Source organism: Phascolarctos cinereus, unplaced genomic scaffold (assembly GCF_003287225.1).
Source record: "Phascolarctos cinereus isolate Bilbo 61053 unplaced genomic scaffold, phaCin_HiC Scaffold_8;HRSCAF=390, whole genome shotgun sequence".
NCBI classification, from domain to species: domain Eukaryota; kingdom Metazoa; phylum Chordata; class Mammalia; order Diprotodontia; family Phascolarctidae; genus Phascolarctos; species Phascolarctos cinereus.
This window is the reverse complement of record NW_027556291.1, coordinates 52,635,062-52,655,992: the sequence shown is the minus strand read 5'-3', so window position 1 is coordinate 52,655,992 and position 20,931 is coordinate 52,635,062. Positions and strand designations below refer to the sequence as shown.

The 20,931-nt window shown below is 36.5% G+C and overlaps 1 protein-coding gene across 1 annotated transcript in view; it reads right to left on the bottom strand.

Moving 5' to 3' along the window:
* Nucleotides 1-18,508, bottom strand: part of LOC144454980 (uncharacterized) — an 88,824-nt gene extending 70,316 nt beyond the window's left edge. The window contains exons 1-3 of the mRNA XM_078147796.1: nucleotides 18,114-18,508; nucleotides 16,328-16,426; nucleotides 15,693-15,786 (exon numbers count right to left, since the gene is read on the bottom strand). Coding sequence (XP_078003922.1) covers nucleotides 15,693-15,786; nucleotides 16,328-16,426; nucleotides 18,114-18,217 — 297 coding nt within the window. The 5' untranslated portion in view covers nucleotides 18,218-18,508. The remainder of the gene's footprint in view (nucleotides 1-15,692; nucleotides 15,787-16,327; nucleotides 16,427-18,113) is intronic.
* Between the last annotated feature and the right edge of the window lie 2,423 nt (nucleotides 18,509-20,931).

The following is a 20,931-nucleotide window of genomic DNA, read 5'->3' as shown; positions in this document are numbered from 1 at the left end:
AGGATGCCCATTATCACCAATATTATTCAGTATTATATTAGAAATGCTAGCAATAGCAATAAGAGAAGAAAAAAAATAGAAGGAATCAGAATGCACAGTGAGGTAATAAAATTATTTCTTTCTGCAGATGATATGATCATATACTTGGAAAATCCTAGAGATTCAACTAAAAAGTTACTTGAAACAATCAATAATTTTAGCAAAGTAGCAGGATATAAAATAAACCTGCATAAATCATCAGCATTTTTATATATCACCAACAAAACCCTGCAAAAAGAGATAGTAAGAGATACCCCATTTAAAATAACTGTAGACAGTATAAAATACCTGGCAGTATACCTGCCAAGACAAACCCAGGAACTACATGAATATAATTATAAAATACTTTTTATACAAATAAAGTCAGATTTGAATAATTAGAGAAATATTAATTGTTCATGGGTAGGCAGAGCCAATATACCATATTTCACGGCATAATCGTCCCCACCACATACAAGTCACACCCCATTTTTTAGTCCAAAAATTGGTTTATAACCTTTTATCACATAATCATCTCAAGGCATAAATCTGTTTGTTAGGCCACTTAAAAGGTAAACAGAGCAGCAATGTATCCACTATTGGCATATGGATACGCATTTATCTCTCCCATTGTGAGCCCTGAGCCTAGAATTCTCAGTGCACCAATATTGTCAGTATATTTCCGAAAACCAGCTCCTGTGGTTTGTTTAGAGCACTGCAGTACTAATTGTATTGTCCCTCAATCCAATGAAAAGCTGTTAGGTGCAAGGGGAGCAGGTGGGCAGGCAAAGCTGCCATGAGTAAGTCATGTGATAATGGTAAGACCTGCATCTTCCCACGCTAGCTAAACTGCACGGTTCATCTGCCAGGGATACATTAATGTGTGAAGCATTTCTTTCTGATTATGGGTAAATATAAAAACTGTTCTGCAGTCTTCAAACTGAAAGTGATTGTGTTCACTGCACAGCAGGGGAACAGTTTTCAGGGGATGAAAAATTGGTGTGAGATTGGTGGAAACTAAAAGACAAGTAATGCCACAACAATTTTTAAAAAATTAGCTTCACAGAATGGTTGCACCCCACCTTTTTTTTTTTTTTGCAAAAATTGGTATAAAATCTGTGATGATTATGTGGTGAAATACGGGTGGTAAAAAATGACGATCTACCTAAACTCATCTACTTATTCAATGCCATCTCAATTAAATTACCGAAAGAAAAATTTTTATTGAGCCAGTAAGAATAATAAAAATTCATTTGGTAGGGCAAAAGGTCAAGAATATAAAAATAATTAATGAAAAAATGTAAATGAAGGAGGTTTAGCAGTAACAGATCTTAAACTATATTATAACGCAGTAGCTAAGAAATAGAAAGGTGGATAAATGGAATAGAGTAGACATATAATACACAGTAAAAAATAATTATAGTAATCTTGTGTTTAAAGATTAAAATTTTTGGGATGAGAATTCAGTATTTGTTAGCTATTATTGGGAAAACTGGGAAGCAGTCTGGAAGAAATTGGGTATAAACCAATATCTTATATAATTTACTAAGATGAGGTCAAAATGGATACATGACCTAGATATAAAGGGAGGAATCATAAGAAAATTAGAAGAAAATGGAACATATTACCTATCAGACTTAGGGATAGGAGACTTTATGAATAAACAAGAGATAGACAACATTGTGAGATATAAAATGGGTAATTTTGATGACATTAAATTAGAAGGGTTTTGTACAAATAAAAGCAATGTAGCCAAAATTAGAAGGAAAGCAGAAAATTGGGGGGAATTTTTTATACACAGTTGCTCAGATAAAAAAAGACATAGACCTAAATGATGTATTATTAATGAGATCCTGAATAATAAGTGGTTTAAAGAACAAGTCATAGAAAAATAATTCTCAAAAGACAATAAAGAACAGAAAACAACCCAAAATTCTAGCATATAGCTAGGTAATTAATATAGGAGATGCAAGCAAAAGATATAGGCCCAAATGGAGGACTAATCATGATATCCTGAAAAAAATGAATTGGTCAAAGAACAAATCTTAGAAACAAATTGATAATTATGTGAAAAAGGTATAACAATGATAAAAAAAAAAAACATCGCAAAATTTCTGGAATGCAACTAAAAGCAGACCTCAGAAACAAAAATCTTATCTCTGAAAACATACATAAATAAAATAGACAAACAATGACCTGAACAGACAAATTAAATAACAAGAAAATCCATAAAGAAACAAATTCAAAAGAAATACAAGAGGAAATTATTAAAATCAGAATTCAGCTGCAATATAAAACAAAAAGACTATAGACATATAAAATTTAAAATTGCTTAAAATTGTAAAAAATTGAAATATGTATAGCTAATCTGATTAGGAGGAGAGAAGAAAATCAAATTGCCAGAATGAAAAAATGACTAAGGCAAAACCCCACAAAAGAGAAATAAAGAATTTTCATAACTCAGTGTACATATAAGTGCACGCTAAGCACAACTAAGAATTTTGAAGAAATTGATGCTAATCTACCAAAATACCAAATAGTAAAAAACAATACACATGAAGTTAAGATCTTACACAATCTATTGTCAGAAAATTAAATTAAATGAGTTTTGAAGGAATTATGAAAGAAGACTCTTTTCCCAACAGATTTATAGATGAATATTATTACACTTTTAAGAAACAATTAATAATGATAGAAATTATTCTAAGAAACTGAGAAAAAAAAGTCTGCAAAAACCTTTTTCTATGATAAGAGTCCTGCTTTAAAAAAATCAGGGGAGGAGAAATACAGACTATATTGCTAAGTAATATTGAGTTAAATTAATTTAGTGAGAATTTTGTTAAAGACTGTAACAATATATTCAATAAATTATTCATTATGACCAAGATGGATTTACAAAAGGGATACAAGGATGATTAAACATAAACAAAACATTTCAGATAAGTAACTATATTGGAAAACGAAAATACCACTCTAAATTTAGATGATTATATGACAAGTTGCATAAAAAAGTTTTGACAAAGTACAACAATCATTTGTGCTGAAAACCCTACAAAACATGGGAAAGAAGGACACATTTTTAAGCTGATAAAGGGCATATATATCATCCCCCAAGAGGCAGTAATATTTCCAATGTTTAAAACACTATAATTTTTCCTAATAAGCACAGGAATAAAGCAAGAATCTTTCTTTTCTCACTGTTGGCATAATAGTTTCAGAAATGTTAGTGCTAGAAATAATTCAAAATAAAGAAATTAAAAGTACACACATGGGTAAAGAAGAGACAAAATTATACCTGTGTGTTGACAAAATAATAATTTACTTAAAATTCAAAACTCAAAATAGACTAGAAACAAAGAAAAATAATGAGGATGACAAAATCAAGTAAAAATTTTTGGAAAGGAGATCAGTGAAATAAAATGATAAAATAAATCAGAAGTTGGAGAGAAAAAGGATAGAAGATTTTTAACTACTCATGTTAATGGACTAGGAAAGAGAGTGGACAAAAATGGCCAGATAGACAGATAATAATAATAATAATAGACACCATTTATATAGCATTTACTATGTGCCAGGCACTGTGCTAAGTATTTTATAAATATCTCATTTGATCCTCACAATAACCATGTGAGGTAGGTTCTGTTATCTCCATTTTGCAGTTGAGGAAACTGAGGCAAACAGCAATCATGTGATTTGCCCAGGGTCACACAACTAAGTGTCTAAAGCCAGATCTGACCTCAGTTCTTCTTGACTCTAGGCCAACTATCTATTGTACCTCCTAGCTGCCCCATGGTAAGATAATGGAAATTCAAAGAATTTGGGTTAGGGCAAACATATGAAACAAAGGATCAGGACAGAGCCTATGGGGTTAATTAGTGCTAAGGTATTATTAACAAAATATTTACAGGTATAAAATAATAATAAGGGAAGAGAATAATCCCCAAAAAATAAAGGATAACACAAATATAATAAATAATATAATATAAATATAATAAAGAGACATTTGAGTATGAGTGGATTATAAGTAACACAATGAAATGAAAGAGATTGAATGGATAAAGAATCTAAACCCAACAATCTGCCGTATATAAGAAACCCATCTAAAATACTTATACAGAATCAAAATGAGAGGTTAAATCAAAACTCACCACACAGCATGTGCTTTTAAAAATGAGGAGAAATTGCAGCTATGGTATCAGAAGAAACAAAAATTAAGACTAAAATATCAGGAGAGAGAAACACAGAAATTACTTTATGCTTAAAGGAAATATAGTTAATGAACCAATATTAATATTTGCATCTAAATTCAAAAAGAAATTGTGAGCAGGATTAGAAAAAGACAGGCAGCAATTAAGTTTAGGATCCTTTAATGTCCATTTCTCAACGATGCACAAATGTAAAAGAAAGATAAATGAATAGAAAATAGACAGTATAACAAAACATTGATGTTGGAGCTGAAAGACTGTAGTCTTCTAAGTGGAAACATTAAAGATAATATATGTTTTCCAGTAGTAGGTGATATGTAGAAAATGTGCTAGGCCACAGAGAAGTTATTAGAAAATGTTATAAAGTAAAAATTGTAAACACATCCATTACAGGTGAAAATGACAACAAAAATAGTCCTTAATAAAGGAGAAGCAAGCAAAAGATCCAGATTCAATGGAGAATTTGTAATGACATCATGTATAATGAGTGGATTAAAAAACTTACCGAAGAGAGAAAATTGATGTGAAAGAAGATGATAATAAAGAGCCAACAACCTCAGATTTCTGGGATGCAACTGAAGTAGTCCTCAGAGGAAAAATCATGTCTCTGAAAATGTATACTAATAAAATTAAAGAAGGGGTTAATGATCTAAAGAGGTAATTTAAAAAGGGAAAAATCAACAAAGAAACCCAAAATTAGCATGAAAGGAAATCTTGAAAAGTGGAAGAGAAATAAATAAAATACCAAAAAAGGTGATAGGATTCACAAAAACAACTAAAAGTTCTTTGAAAAAAATAGACATAATTGAAAAGTAATCTTTAATCTGATCAAAAAAAGGAGGTAGGGAAATCAAAGTGCTGAACTGAAAAATAAGGCAAAATCATAGCAGAGGAGAAATAGAAAGAAGTTTTGTAGCTTAGCATACACAATTATATGCAAGCAGAACAGAGAATTTAAAATAAATGGAGGCTTATCTACCAAAATATAAAATAGCCAAATTAATAGGATGTGAAATAGAGAACTTAAAAGATCTGATGTAAAAAACTGAAATTGAATGAGCTTCAAAGTTACTACAAAAGCAAGAAAACTATGTTCCTGATGGATTTATGGGTGAATACCATGAAACTTTTAGAGAATAATTTGCCACACTACAGAAATTATTTTTAAAATGAGTCAGAAGACAGTCTAATAAAATCCTTTTACATGATAATAATCACTGATTAAAAAAAACCCACAAGAGAATAAAGCAAAGAAGAACTGTAGACTAGATGACTAATGAATATTAGGTTAAAAAAAAGCAAATAGGAGTCCAACAGAAAGATTACAACAGTGGTTTCAAACTCAGATAGAGACATAGAGACTAAACAAATATATACACATATGTATATATTTATGGGTAAATAATATCAAACATGTAAAGAACAAGCAATCATATTACAAAGATTATTCTATTCTAAAAAATGATTAAACAGTCTACAAAATCTTGTTATAATGCATACATATATGTATATGTTTGTTTAATTTCCTTGTTTCTATACACACATGCACAAACTCACATGCTGTTAGATTAAAAAAATGGCCCATCTCTTCTTGTGTTTTATAGGATTTTCATCACAATTGAGTGTTGTGTTTTTTCAGTCTTTTTCTGTATCTCATCAAATAATCATGAGATTTGGAACTGGTGTTTTTGTGTTTTTTAATATAGGTTGAATGTTTTTCCTAATGTTCAATCATCTTTGTATCCTTTGCATAAATCCAATTTAGTCATAGTGAATAATTAATTGGATATACTTCTTTAGCCTTTTTGCTATGATATTTAACTTTTTTGTAACAACATTCTTTAGTGATAGTCTATCATTGTTGTTTGATTTATTCTTCCATAGTTGGTTTTTTTTTGGGGGGGGACCTGTATCTTATAATAGGATTTTGTAGACTTTCCTTTCTCATCGTTTTTAGAATAGAATAAGTTTTGTAATAGGATTATTTGTTCTTTAAAATGTTTGATGGTATTTACCCATAAATCCATTAACTAATCTAATCCTAAAGACAAAGGAGAAAAACAAGATGGCCAAAATGAAACAGGGCAAAATCACAGCAGAGAAATAGAGGATTGTTATAACCAAGTGTACACAATTACATGGCAGCACAAATGAGACTTCAAAATAAATAGGAGCTTAGCTACAAAAAAGTATCAAGTAGCAGCATTAATAGAACCTGAAAATGAAATCTTAGACCTTATAATGTCAGAAAATGAAACCAAATCTGGGAACGAATGGATTTATACCATCAGATTTTGAAAGAAAAAGTAATCACATTACTGAAATAATTCTAAAAAAGATGAGAAAGAAAACAGTCTACAAAATCCTTTTTACAAGATATAGTCTCAAAAAACTAGGGAAGAATTAAAAATTGAGGGATTAGGGTAAAAGGTATCAAACTGAGATTTGTTGTTCAGTCCTTTCAGTTGTGTCCAACTTTTTGTGGACAGCTGAGAAGTGTACACCTGAGTTGGGAGCATTTCATGTAGAAGGCATTCAGCAGTTTTTCGTTTATGTTCAATTTTTGTTGCATTTTTTCCACCTTAACTGCTGAGAGTAGAAAGGTCTGTGAAATGACTTGATTTCAATAGGAAGAAAGCATAGTTTCTCTTCAGAATATTAGCAGAGCTTATTGGGAAAAGATTTATTGGACTAGATATGCAGAATGAGTCATATTTTTGAGACTCTGAAAAGGTGTTGATTTGTTTGATTTGACTACTTATTACAAGGACAGGCTTCCATTTAGGAAATATGGAGAAAGGAGATTGTGTATAGTGATAAAGATGTTTGAAAAGGAGAGCGCATCAATTTAACATTTTAAAAATACACAAAATAAAGGTCCTAGCTTGTTAGAAAATATACTATATTATATATATAACGTATAGTATATTCTATACTATATCATATATATAATATATAGTATATTCTATACTATATTATATATAGTATATAATATATTCCATACTATAATATATATAAGTATATTCTATACCATATATAGAAGATAGTTCTAAAGGATGTTGATATAAAGAAATTTAAATAACATCATAGTAAAAAGGCAATAGCATTATATCCAATAAACTATTCACTGTGACCAAATTGGATTTGTAGGAGGGATACAAGGATGACTGAACATTAGGAAAATTACTTGACATATTTAATATAATAATTTAACATTAAAATATTTAACAAAATTAATTTAAACTACCTATTTTGATAATTTTATATTTTATAATGTATTTAATGTGTTTTCAATTTATATAATTTAGTAATTAATTTTAATAATGAATTATATTTTTAAAAAATACCAGCTCCAAATCATGACTATTTAACAAGACACAGAAAAAGCCTTTGAAAAGATACAATGCTCATCTGTGTTGAAAACCATAAAAACGTAGGAAGAGAAGGGCCATGTATGTATTTCAAAACAAAAAGTAGCATTATTTTAAAAGTAACATCATTAATAGAAGCATTACATAGGATGCATTCTACCTCTACCCCCAATTTCCCACTATTCTTTGATATAGATATGGAAATGCCAGTGCTAGCAATAAGAAAAAGAAAGAAATTAAGGACTTAAACACACACAAAGAGGACACAAAATTATACTTATTTAGTGACAGGTCTGTGGTCTTTAACTTAGAATGCAAGATTCAAAATGAAATGGAAAAGGATAAAGAGTGAAGGGGAAAAGCAAAGAAAAACTTAGAAAGGAGAACAGTGAAAGAAAGTTAAAAAAAGATGAGGGGAAAAAGGAGAGGAAAGATGCTGAAGTGTTTACTTTATGGACAGGAAAAGAGAATGGACAAAAATGGGGTAGAGAGATAGATGGATAGAGAAAAATAATAAAATATAAATAAATTAGGAGAATTTGGGATAGGGAAGACAACTCAGAGCAGGCAATCAGGACAGAGTCTGTGGGGCAGACCAGCATCAGAGCATTAGGAGTAGAACTATTTGCAAGTAAAAAGTACTGACTTAATAGAGGAAGCAGATAAAACTCAAAAAAAAAAATCTAATGGGAGGAAAACATAAGTCTAATGATCAAAAATGTAGTCAAATAATGCAGCAGAAGAGTGTGTAAATGGACAAAAGCTAAAGCTTAACAATATTCTGAATACAAAAAAAAAACCCATCACACATATAAAATACTCATACAGAGTGAAAATGACAGGCCAAATCAAAACTGGCTACGAGATAGGTGATAAGAGAAAGAAAGAAAAGAAAGAAAAAAGAAAGGATGAAAGAAAGAAAGGGGGGGAGAGAGGGAGGGAAGAAGAAAGAAAGGAAGGAAGAAAGGAAGGAATAAAGAAAGGAAGAGAAAAAAGCTGGAGTTTCAACCAATGTATTAGAGAAACAAAAAGATACATAACATTAAGAGAGAAAAACATTGAAACTACTTTCCATTTAAAGGAACCAAAGCCAATGAATGAATATCAATACAAAAATATGCAGAAAATAGCATAAAGTCAAATTCAAATGGGAAACCTTAACTGAATTACAAGAAGACATATATAGCAACTTAATAATGCAGGACATTTTAATGTTCATTTCTGAAAGATAGACGAATCTCAAGGAAAGATAAATAGAAAAGAAAATATGGAACTGAAAAAACCATTCATATAAGAGTTGAAAGGTTTCTGTCATTTTACAAATGGGAACATAAAAAAATTATATGTGGTTTTTAGTACCAGGTGATAGGTTTACAAAAATAGGAGATATGCCAGGGCAAAGAATAGTTCTAAGGGAATGTTACAAAGTAGAAAAAGTAAAGACATATATTGTACTTAATCACATTTTGAAACTCATCATTAATATAGGAGATGTAAGCAAAAGCTATAGGCCCAAAAGGAGGATTAATCATGACATCCTGAAAAATGAGTTAGTCAAAGAACAAATCATGGAAACAAATTGATAATTATGTTAAAAAAAAAGTATAATAATGATGAAAAATACATTCCAAAATTTCTAGATTGCGGCTAAAGCAATCCTCAGACCAAAAAGAAAGCCAAATTATCTCTGAAAACATACATTGAATAGAGGAACAATGAATTGAACTGCCATATTAAAGAAGAAAAAAAAAATCAACAAAGAAACAAGCCCAAAATAAACACAAGACAAAATTGTGACATTCAGGGAAATGGCTAAAATATTTTTAAAAAGCTATAGAACTGACATGCAAAATTAAAAGTTCTTTGAAAAGATGGTCAAAACTATGATTGCACATGTATAACCTATATCAGATTGCTTGCCGTCTTGGGGAGTAGGGAGGGGAAGGTGGGAGGGAAAAAAATTTGGAACTCAAAATCTTATAAAAAAAGAATGTTGAAAATTATCTTTACATGTAATTGGAAAAAATACTATTAAAATAAATGCTTATTAAATTAAAAAAAAAGGAAAAGATGGTCAAAATTGCAAATCTTTTAGCTAATCTAATCAGAAGGAGGAGGGAAGGAAATCAAATTGTCAGAATAAAAATGACCAAGGCAAAACCACAATAAGATAGAAATAAAGAATTTTTATAACCTAATGTTTACACAAGTACAATGTAGCACAATTGAGAATTTCAAAGAAATAAAGGCTTATCTCCCAAAATATAAAATAGCAAAAAGAATAGGACACAAAATCAAGATCTAGAAAATGAAATTGAGTGGAATTTAATGGAATTATGAAAGAAAGAAATCTCTGGTTCAAATGGATTTATGGATGAATTCTATCACACTTTTAAAGAATAATTAATTATAATATATAACACATTCTAAAAAAAGAGAAGACAAAGAGTCTATCAAAATCCTTTTATCAGAGTCCTGGTAAGCAACCAGGAGGGAGTAAAGGAAAGAAGAGAAATATAGACTATATTAGTATTGAATATTAATTCAAAATAGTTAAGATCCTAGTAAAATGACTACATCAATATATCTGGTAAATTGTTCACTATGTCTATGTCATATTTTATTGAGGGATCCATAGATGATTTAACATCAGGAAAAAATTTTGGTATAAATTCATCATATACCTTTTAAAATTACCAAGCCTCATCATCATATGGCAAAAATACAGGAAAAAAAAGCTTTTGAAAAAGCATGACCCTCATTCATGTTGAAATCCCTACAAGAATAGGAAGAGAATTGTAATTTTTAATATGATAAAGCTCATATATTTCCAACCAAAAGGTAGCATCATGTTCAATGGCAAAATTTTAGAAGGAGTCTTAATAAGTACAGGAATCAAGTGAAGATGCTACCCTCACTCTCCCATTTCCCGCTGTTATTTGACACAAGAGTTCTAGAAATGCCAGTGCTAGCAAAATAAAAAAATTAAAGACATAAACACAGGCAAAGAGGAGAAAAAAGGGTACATATTTAGTGATAATATGGAAGTTTACTTAGAATGCAAGATTCAAAAAACAAACTGAAGGAAAGCTAAATAAAGAGGAAGACAAAGCAAAGGAAAACTTCTTTGAACAGAGAGCAGTGATAGAAAATGACAAAAACTGATAAGGTGGCAGGGATGAGAGGAAGAGGGCAGCAAAGATTCTCAACTACTCACTTTCCTGAACAAGGAAAGTGAACAGAGGAAAGTGGGTGAAAATTGATAAATAGACATGAAATAGATAAAATAAAAATAAAAGTGAATTCAGAGAACTTGGGATAGGGCAGACAAATTGAATCAGTTGATCAGGTAACAGTAAATAGGGTAGACTGGCCTCAAAGTATTAAGAGCAAAATTATATGCTGATACAAAGTACTAACTTATTAGAGGAAGCAGAAAAAAGTCAATAGAAAAATGAAGGAAAACACAAGACTCATGATCAAAAATTTCAGTATGAATGGATGAAATAATACAGCAAAATGAGAGAGAATGATGAATAAGAACCCAAACCAAACAATCTCCAGTATACCCAAAAACCCATCTGAAATATTCATACAGAATGAAAACAAGAGGTTTAATGAAAATTGGCTATACAAAAAAAGTAGGAGTTGCAACCATAGTATCAGACAAACAAAAATAAGAGTCATATCCAGAGAGAGAAACAAAGAAATGACTTTCTTATTAAAGGAACCAAAGTCACTGAATGAATATCGATTCTAAACATATAAGCACAAAATCACGTAATGTGTAAATTCAAAAGCGAACAGTTAATGACATAATACATTTTACAACAGTAAAATGACATAGATAGTAACACAGTAATTACAGGACACTTTAATGGTCATCTTTCAAAGATGGACAAATCTAAACAAAAAATAAACAAGAAAGAAATATTGACCTGAACAAACTATTTGTTAGAGCTAAAAGGTTTCTGGTATCTTACAAATGGGAAAATTAGAGATTATATATGGTTATTCAGTGCCAGATGATATCTTTACAAAAAGAGAAGGTATGCTAGGTCATAAATATGTTATAAATGAGTGTTACAAAATAGAAAGAGTAAGAACATATATTGCAATTGACAACATCAAAAATACTCATTAATAAAGGAGACTGAAGCAAAAGATTTAGGCCGAAATGGAAGATTAATAATGACATCCTGAAAAATGAGTTGTTCAAAGGAGAAGTCACAGAAACAAATTAATAATTACACAAAAGAGTAAAATTACAATGAAAAAACATTGAAATTTTAGGGTTTCATCAAAAGCAGCCTTCAGAGTGAGGAAAATTCATATCTCTGCAAAAATACATTCCTTAAAGAGAAGAAGAAGGGATCAACCAAAAACATGTATTAAGCTCCTACTCTGTGCCAGGCACTATGTTAAGTCCTTGGATACAAAGAGGCAAAAGATGGTCTCTGCCCTCAAGGAGCTTACAATCTAATAGGAGAGACAACATGCAAACAGATATACACAAAGCAAGATATATACAAGATAAATAGGAAATAATTAGCAGTATGAAGGCACTGGAATTAAAAGAGTCTGGGAAAAGCTTCCTGTAAAAGATGCTATTTTACTTAGGATTTAAAGAAAGTCACAGAGGTCAATAAGCAGAGATGAAGAACCAGAGCATTCTAGCTAGACATAGAGGACAGCCAGAGGAAATGCTCAGAATTTAGAGGAAGAGTGTCTTCTTCATGGAATAGCCAGGAGGCCAGTGCCAATGTATCAAAGGCAACATGGTGGTGGGGGTAATATGTAAGAAGACTGGAAAGGTAGGAGGGGGCTAGGTTCTGAAGGGCTTTGAATGTCAAACAGGATTTTATATTTGATGCTGGAGGCAACAGGCAGCCATTGGAGCTTATTGAATAAGGGCAGTGATGTAGTTGGACCTGTGCTTTAGAAAAATTACTCTGGTGGCTGAATGAAAGACAGACGAGAATAGGGAGAGACTTTAGGCAGGCAGAGCCACCAACGGGCTATTACAGTAGTTCAGGAATGTGATGAACGGTCAGCTAAACAAGAAAATCAACAAAAACAAACTCAAAGTAAGCACAAAAGACATTTTGAAAATCAGAAGAGAAATAGCCAGAATATAAAACTAAAAGAAACTAAAAGTTCTTTTAAAAGATAGGCAGAATTGTAAAATTTTTAATCTGCTCAAAAAGGATAGGGAGGGAATTTGGATATCCAAAAAAAATGAACAAGGTAAAATCACAACAAATAAATAGGATTTTTATAACCTAGTGCAATGATGTCAATCTCAAATAGAAACAAGATCTCTGTGGGCTACATATTGACTTAGAAAACCACAAACTAACATTATCTGTGCAGTTTTGTGTTTTTCTTTATTTTGTTAAGTGTTTTCCAATTATGTTTTCATCTGATTCAGGCTGAACTGAGTAGTTTTGCTGGGAAGCATGAAAGTTCTATAAGGAAGATTCTTAATCAAACAAGAGGCAGAACCCAACAAAAGATAAGCTCATTTTGGTTACATGAAGTTAATAGGCTTTTGAATGAACAGAATCAATATAACTTGGGTAAAAAGACACGCTGATGATTGGGGAAAATCTTTGCATCAAATGTCTCTAAACTGTGTCTCATATCCTAGTATGTAAGGCACTAACAGAAATACATAAGAATGAAGAATGGATAAATTGTCAAAAGAAATGAATGATTGGTTCCCAAAAGAATTGAAAACTATTAATAGTCATATTAAAGATTACTTTAAATCACTAAAAATAAGGAAAATGCAAATAAAAGCATCTTTGAGGTTTTACCTCACACCTAACAAATTGGTAACTCTAACCTTCCTCGTTTTACAGAGGAGGAAACTGAAGCTCAGAAAGGGTAAATGACTTCCCTAAAGCCAGGTAAGATTTGAACCCAAGTCCTCTGACTTTGGAGCAAGTAATCTTGATTTGTTCTCATTGTCTCTGCAGCTTTGTCCTTACTTTTGGCCATAATATGCATCTCTCCTGCCACTCTGTACTCATCCTGGTAGCTAATACACACCTGTCCTACACTTATGTACTTTCCCTCACTTTGCCCCTTTCTCCCCATACACAACTGCTTTTGATCTCTGTACATAACCTGGGACCTTATATACAACTGCCCTGCACCTTGTTATCTGCCCCCTTAGTCCTAATAAATATCTGAGCTTTACTTCTATATTAACCCTGAGCACTAACTATATCTGCATGCATAGCTGTCTTTACCCTTGAAGGAACCATACATCTTCTGTGTCTTTGTGCTGACTCCTCCACCCCCACCCCACAATTCCCTTAGAAAGATTATACGTAAACTTCCAGTTTTACACTTATCCTCCATCTATATTAGCCTTGTAGGACTAGCTACAGTCCATAGCCTTCCTACCATACATTAGTCATGCCCCTCTGCACTTTATCTATGGCCCTGTTGGCCTTCTCCACTGGCTCTCCTCTTACCTCAGCCCCAATAAACATCGATTTGGTTCTTCTAGTCTTACCTTCACCCCAGATGACGTTTGCTCAGAAAGTCTCTCCTTACACTTTGTCTCTGTGGTATAATCCACCCCCTCCCGCATCATCCTCCTAATAGTAATAATAATTGCCCCACACAAATTAAACATGGCATCAATTCTGCCAAACTCTCCTTCTCTTCCTGTGTTCCTTGGATGCTCTGGAAATGTGATTCAGGTGACTTATGGATTTATTACAGGCAGGCCTCAGGTTGGTTTAGAATGGGGGCAACTTAACCCCCCAGGGATTGGACAGAAATGAGGCAACAGATGGATGTCTCCACATCCATCTGGGACATGATGGGGTGAGGGAGGGATGGCCTAGGAACTAGAATCTGGTATCAGGCAAAAGGAAACTTCTAAAGAATATGAGTTCATCCTCAGGGAGAAATGAGGGTAACTAACAAGGAGTGGTCTGGGGTCAGGAGAGGAGTGGACAAGAAGGATACAGGTGCAAGACAAGGTGGCAGGTGGGAGAAGCCGGATTGTTCCCAGAACCTGGATATGAGTTTATCATGGGCCCAGCTGACCCGAGGCTAAGTTGCTTTTCAGTGGATCTTCTTCTAAGTCTCAGGTCATGATTGCCCCACAGAACAGTGGCTGAGCTAGACCTCTTAGAAGGGGTGGTCATTATTACCATAAGTATCAACATGCATCTATAACATTTTAGATTATAAAAGCACTTTCAAAATAGGAACCCTGTTTTGTGATTCAGCTCTGCCCTACAACTCTGTAATTTCTCTTAGCCTTTCAATACATGTCTACACTTCAGGTTTCTAATTGTTATCATCCCAAATAAACATCTGTCCTGTGTGTCCATTAGATGTAGATACTATGCCCCATCACACCACTACCTCCATACCTATCTTGACAATATCTTTGTACTTAACCTCAGAGGCCCAATAGACACACTCACTGTGAGTCTATGGCCCTCTGTTCTCTCCAACATCACCTGTAAACACATCTCCTTTGCAGCTCTCTAGGAACCGGAGGCTATAGAATTCCAAGGTTGGGAGAGGATGACAGAGGACATCTAGTCCAACATGTCACTGAACAAAAGTCCCCTATTAAATGGCTGGATAAAGCGTCCTCCTAGCTTTTCCACGAAGCCCTCTATTAGAAGGGAACAGCTACCTCCTCCTGAGGTAGCAAGTTCCACTTTTTTTCCCCAATAAGTCCATGGTTTCTTCCTGACATGAAGCCAAAGTCCATCCATTTGTAAATTCTCCTGATTGCTCTTAGTTCTGTCCTTGGGAGCCAAGGAGAACATGTTTGATCCTGTATCTTAGCCCCAGTCTAAGTCTTCTTTTCTCCAGCCTAAGCACCCCTAATTCCGACCAATGATCTTTCTGTGGCATCAAGTGGAGTCCCTTCCCCATCCTGGTTGACCTCCTGTGGCCTCTCTCACTCTTCATTGTCCTCCCCACATTGTGGTACCCAGAATGCAGATGCAGAAGTTGCCTGAGCCAGGGAGAACATTTCAGGACTCTCCCTGCCCTAGTCTTGGCCACTTCTCCACCTTTTAATTGCACTAAAGATCGCATTAGTTGTGTTGGTTACCTTATGACATTGCTGACTCCTCTTGGGCTTGCCAACCATTGAAACACTCAGACTTTCTGGAGATGAAGTGCTGCTAGCCACAGGTTCTTCATCCCTTCGGAGCAGGAGGTTCAGTGCCCAAGTTAAAATCTGACCTAACATTACCCGATTGAACTGAATTTCATTCAAGTAAGCTCTGTCCAAGGTATTTTTGCACTGTGACTCATTCATTGTGTTATCTGTCTCTTCTAGCTTTGAACCCCCATTCACATAAGCCCTGTGCCTCTTCACCTACTTCCCACCCTAATACCCATTAGCCTTGAACCTTTGCTGTTACCGTTCCCCCTCAAATACATCTTCTCTGCAATCTGTGCTTGCCTGGGGCCCCTAATACGCCTGCTGACACGCTTATAATTGACCCTTGACCCTCCTACACATCCATTCTGCCCCTCAGTCCTGATATTTCCACCATCTCAGCCTCAATATGCAGGTGGTCCACACCACTTTCTTTGTCCACTGTTCCCAAGACGTATCTTTGGTAACTGTTCTTGTCCTAATCTCTCATCTCCATCTACCCTGGGTATCCATGCTGACCTACTACATCTGACCTACTACATCCCAAGTACCCATAGTGCTTCTCCAATGTTTATACTTACCTGAGGTCCCTAGAAGGCATGTCAGATTCAGAATTAGTCCAGTGTCTACCATGTCCATTCAGGAACTGGTTCTTTGTCTTCATCAGCTGTCTGTACATCCTGGAAAGGTTTCATAGCAGAGGTGAGGCAGACAGTGGGCTGGAGGAGGGAGGAGAAGTTAATATGATGGACTCATTCCTGTCAGAGCTCAGGCCATGGCCAGTGCAAAGTGCACAGGGGTGTGGGGATTGAATGTTAGGGGTTGTCAGACGATATCAAGAAATTGAGGGAGGTAAGCCAGCAGACCTTAACCTTGTAGAGGGATGAAGTTGTACCAGGCAAGGGAGCTTAGGCATGGGCAGAGGGAAGAGAGAGAGGAGAGCTCCAGAAATTCCAACTCAGGCACAAGGCAGAGGTCAGGGAGAGCACATTTATGTGGTCACCAGCAGAAAGGCCAGGGACGACTTGTCCCAGGAACCCAGTGGGACCCACTGTCCTGATTCAAAGTTGTTCCTCCTTGTACACTGAGTCCTTGCTCTTTGCCCAGCCCTTAGGCCAGAACTGGTTCCTAGGACAGTGGCAAGCTGCCCCTAGAGGTAGTGGCTGTGATTTACTATTAGCAGAAACAAACTCATAGTATTATATTTTAAGCTTCACTAAAGACTTTCTTCACAGACATGTATGTTGTGAGCCATATCTGCCCTGCACCTCTATACTTGCCCTCAGTATTCCAATACATACCTGTGCTTCAGTTCTCTCCCCGCTGTCATCCCAAATACACATCAGTCCCACACATCTGTTATTCTGCACCCCCCTCAGCCCACACACACCTTAACTAGATCTTTGTACTTAGCCTCAGCTACCCAATATGCTATGGCCTTGACCTCTGTCTTCTCCAGCATCACTGTAAACACACCTTCCCTGCAGCTCCCAAGTCCCCTGAAGCTCTGGAATCCCATGGTTGGCAAAGAGAAAAAGGGTATCTGGTCTAAGAAGTCACTGATCAAGAGTCCCCTCTCAATGTCCATGGAAAGTTCTAGCCTTGTCTTGAAGCCCTCTATTGGGATGGGGGAGCACATTCCACTTGGGGACAGCCCTAATAGCTGCCTAGTTTCTTCCTTGCATGAAGCCAAACTCTGCTGCCACATGGCAGGCCTTCAGATTTTCCAAGTCAGATGTTTCAGTTATCCTCTAAGCCTTTTCTTCTCTAACCCAACCACCCCCAGTTCCTATAGATGATCCTTATTTGGCATAATCTAGCATACCTTCCTAATCTTGGTGGCCCTCCTCTGGCCTCTAGGTCTCCATTGTCCCTCCCAGAATATGTTGCCCACACTGGACTATAGTACTATAAATGTTGCCAAGACAGAGCAAAGCAGGACTCCCCCCTCCCTAGCCCTGGTCACTCTTCCTTCTTTTCATTACAATGAAGACTCCATTAGTTGTTTTGGTTACCTTATTTCATTGTCAGCATGTATCAGGTTTGCCATCCACTGAAACGATAAGATGTTCTGGACATGAATTGCTATTATCCACAGCTTCCTCATCCCCTGTTCTTTCTGACCAGGAGGCTCAGAGCCCAAGTTAAAACCTGAGTATTGTTAGCCTTATTCAACTTCATTTGATTCCACAAAGTATTGTTTAAGAGATTTTTGTATTGTGACTCTGTCATCCAGTGGGTTCATTCTCTCTTTTGGCTCTGATTTGCACCTCATTCTTTGCTCATTTTGCCCCAATGACATATATTTGGTCCCTGTGTCCTTGTCCTATTCCCTCATTCCCCTTTGCCCTTGATCTCCATGCTTACCTGTTGGCCCGAAGTCCACTGAGTCCTTCTCCAGCCACCGGATTCCCCTGAGGTCCCTGGAAGCTTTGTGAGGTCCAGAATGAGTCTGCTGGGCCCCTGCCCATTCACAGACTATTTTCTTGTCTTTATCAGCTGTCTGTACATCCTGGAAAAGTATCACAGCAGAAGAGAGGCTGACAAGGCCAGAGGAGGGAAAAGTTACTACTGTGGCCTCGATATTATCAGAACTCAGGCTGTGGCCAGTAGAGAATGCAAAGGGACATGAAGCTTGAGTTTTAGGGCTTGTGAGACAATGTAGCAGGACTTTATCAGGAAGGAGAGGGAGGGAAGCAAGCAGGATGTAACCTTGGGGAGGGATAAGGTTGTACCAGCAAGGGAGCTTGGGCATGGGGAGGGTAAAGGGAGAGGAGAGAGAGAGAGAGAGAGAGAGAAGAGAGAGAGAGAGAGAGAGAGAGAGAGAGAGAGAGAGAGAGTGTGTAAAGACGGGGCTCCAGCAACTCCCACTCAGGCTCAAGGTGGTGACGTGGTCACCAGCAGCAAGGCCAGGGACTCACTGTTCCAGGAACCTAGATATGAGCTGATAGCGAGACCCACAGTCCTGTTACAAAGTTGTTCCTCCTTGTACACTGAGTCCTTGCTTTTTGCCCAGCCCTTTTCGCAGTTACAAAAACTCATGTTTTTTTATTTTAAGGTTTACTAACTACTGTCCTTTTGAGGCAGCTAGGCCTGCAGTCAGGAAGACCTGAGTTCAAATCCTCACACACTAGTTGTGTGACCCTGGACAAATCACTTCATCCTGTTTGTCTCAGTTTTCTCATCTGTAAAATGAACTAGAGGAGGAAATGGCAAATCACCCCAGTAACTCTGCCAAGAAAACTCCAAATGGGGTCATGAAGAGTCAGATACGACTGAAATAACTGAACAACAGCCACAAAAAAATATTGTCCTTAAAAGAATCTGCCCTGCACTGCTGTACTTGCCCTCAGCCCCCTAGTACACACCTGCACTTTAGTTCTCTTCCCACTATAGTCCCACATACACATCTGTTCTACATGTTTGTTGTTTCCTATAATCACATACAACACACACATCTTGACCAGACTCATGTATATGGTCTCAGCTACCCAACACACTGCTCCCCTGGCCCTCTATTCTCTCCATCACCTGTAAAGACATATCCCTTGCTGCCTACTAGGTTCCCAGAATCTCCAGGTTCCAGAATCCCAAAGGATAAGTTGTCCAGCCAATCACTCAATAAGAGTACCTTCTTTGGTGGCCAGGGAAAATGGCCTTATAGCCTTGCCTTGAAACCCCGCAGTGAAGGAGGCCCTACTATCTCCACAGGGCGAGTCTTTCTGCTTTTGGATAGCTCGAATGGCTGCACAGTTCCGTACTTACCTGGAACCAAAGTCTTTCCATGCATGGACTTTTTTGTGGAGCTTCCACTCCCTCCAGACTTCTCCCAGTTCTGCCTTCTGGGGCCAAGAACAGCAGGTCAGCTGCTGCTTCTGTATGACAGGCATTCAGATTCTCAAAGGCAGAGCCTGTCTTATCTCCTCTCTGAGTCTTAGTTCTCACAGCCAGTGATCAGGTGGCATAATCCCAAGGCCCTTCTCCTATTCTGGTTTCTCTCCTCTGGCCTCTCTGTAGCTTCAACTGTCCTTCTTAGAATGTGTGGCCTTGAATAGAATCTGGGGCACCAGATATGGCTAAGCCAGGTAGAGCCAGCCTAATACTAGGCAGAGGGCCAACACTCACCTTTCTATTGTCCCCACCTCCAAATGTACATCAGCCCACCTTACCCCTCAACACTTACCTAGGCAGCCCTGAATGTATGTGAAATGTATCCATTCACAGCCTGTTCTCCGTGATTGGCCTCCTCTTCTGTATGTCCTGCAAATGTGTCACATCCTGAGTAGGGGCTGCTGGGATGGAAAGGTGCATACAGGACCTACCTTGCAGGGTGAAATCATATTTGTGAAGCCTGGCACATATTAGGCACTCTATAAATGTTTATTTCCTTCCCTTTCCCTTTGATGTTGACCTTAATCACCATTTGTACTAGAGCTGGAGCCCTATCTCACCCACCCTTTCTCCAGCACCCAGGCCCATGTTTATCCGCTGCTCCCTAAATATTCATTAACACCCCTCCATCCTAGGAACCTCCTTAGGGAAACTTGAGTAGGCACCAGCCCTGGAAATGGTCCTGTGCCAATTCCGTCCATCTAGAACCTAGACCCTTTGTCCATCTAGGTTCTCTGGGTACTTAGGAAATGTACCAAAACAGAGGTGAGGGTGACCAAAGGAGAAATTAGACCCATTACCAGAACTCAGGCCATGGAAGGATTGTCCACAGAGTGGGTTTGTCTGTGACCCAGAGACCAGAATGCCTCCCTCTCCATACAAAGATGGGACAAACCAAAGACATCAGATGAATGTCTTGGCAGGCCAGGCCCAATATGGAGTTGGACAGGACAGAAGGCAATAGACACAAATCACGTGATCATAGAATCCTAGGGTCATAGGGTCCTTAGAAGGTCATTGCATCCAACTTCCCTCATTTTACAAAAGGAAACCAAGGCCCTAAAATGAAAGTGACTTGTCCAAAGTCACACATAGGTTCATCCCTCGATCTAGAGCTGGCAGGTCCCTTAAAGGCCCTATAGTCCAAATCCCTTTATTTGACAGGGGATGAAATGGAAGCCAAGGGAGATGAAGTGGCTTGTCCTAAGTTACATAGGTAGTGACTGACAATGTCAGAATTTGAACCCTGGTTATCTTGGACACCAAGGTCAGACTTTTCGCACCATACTACCCT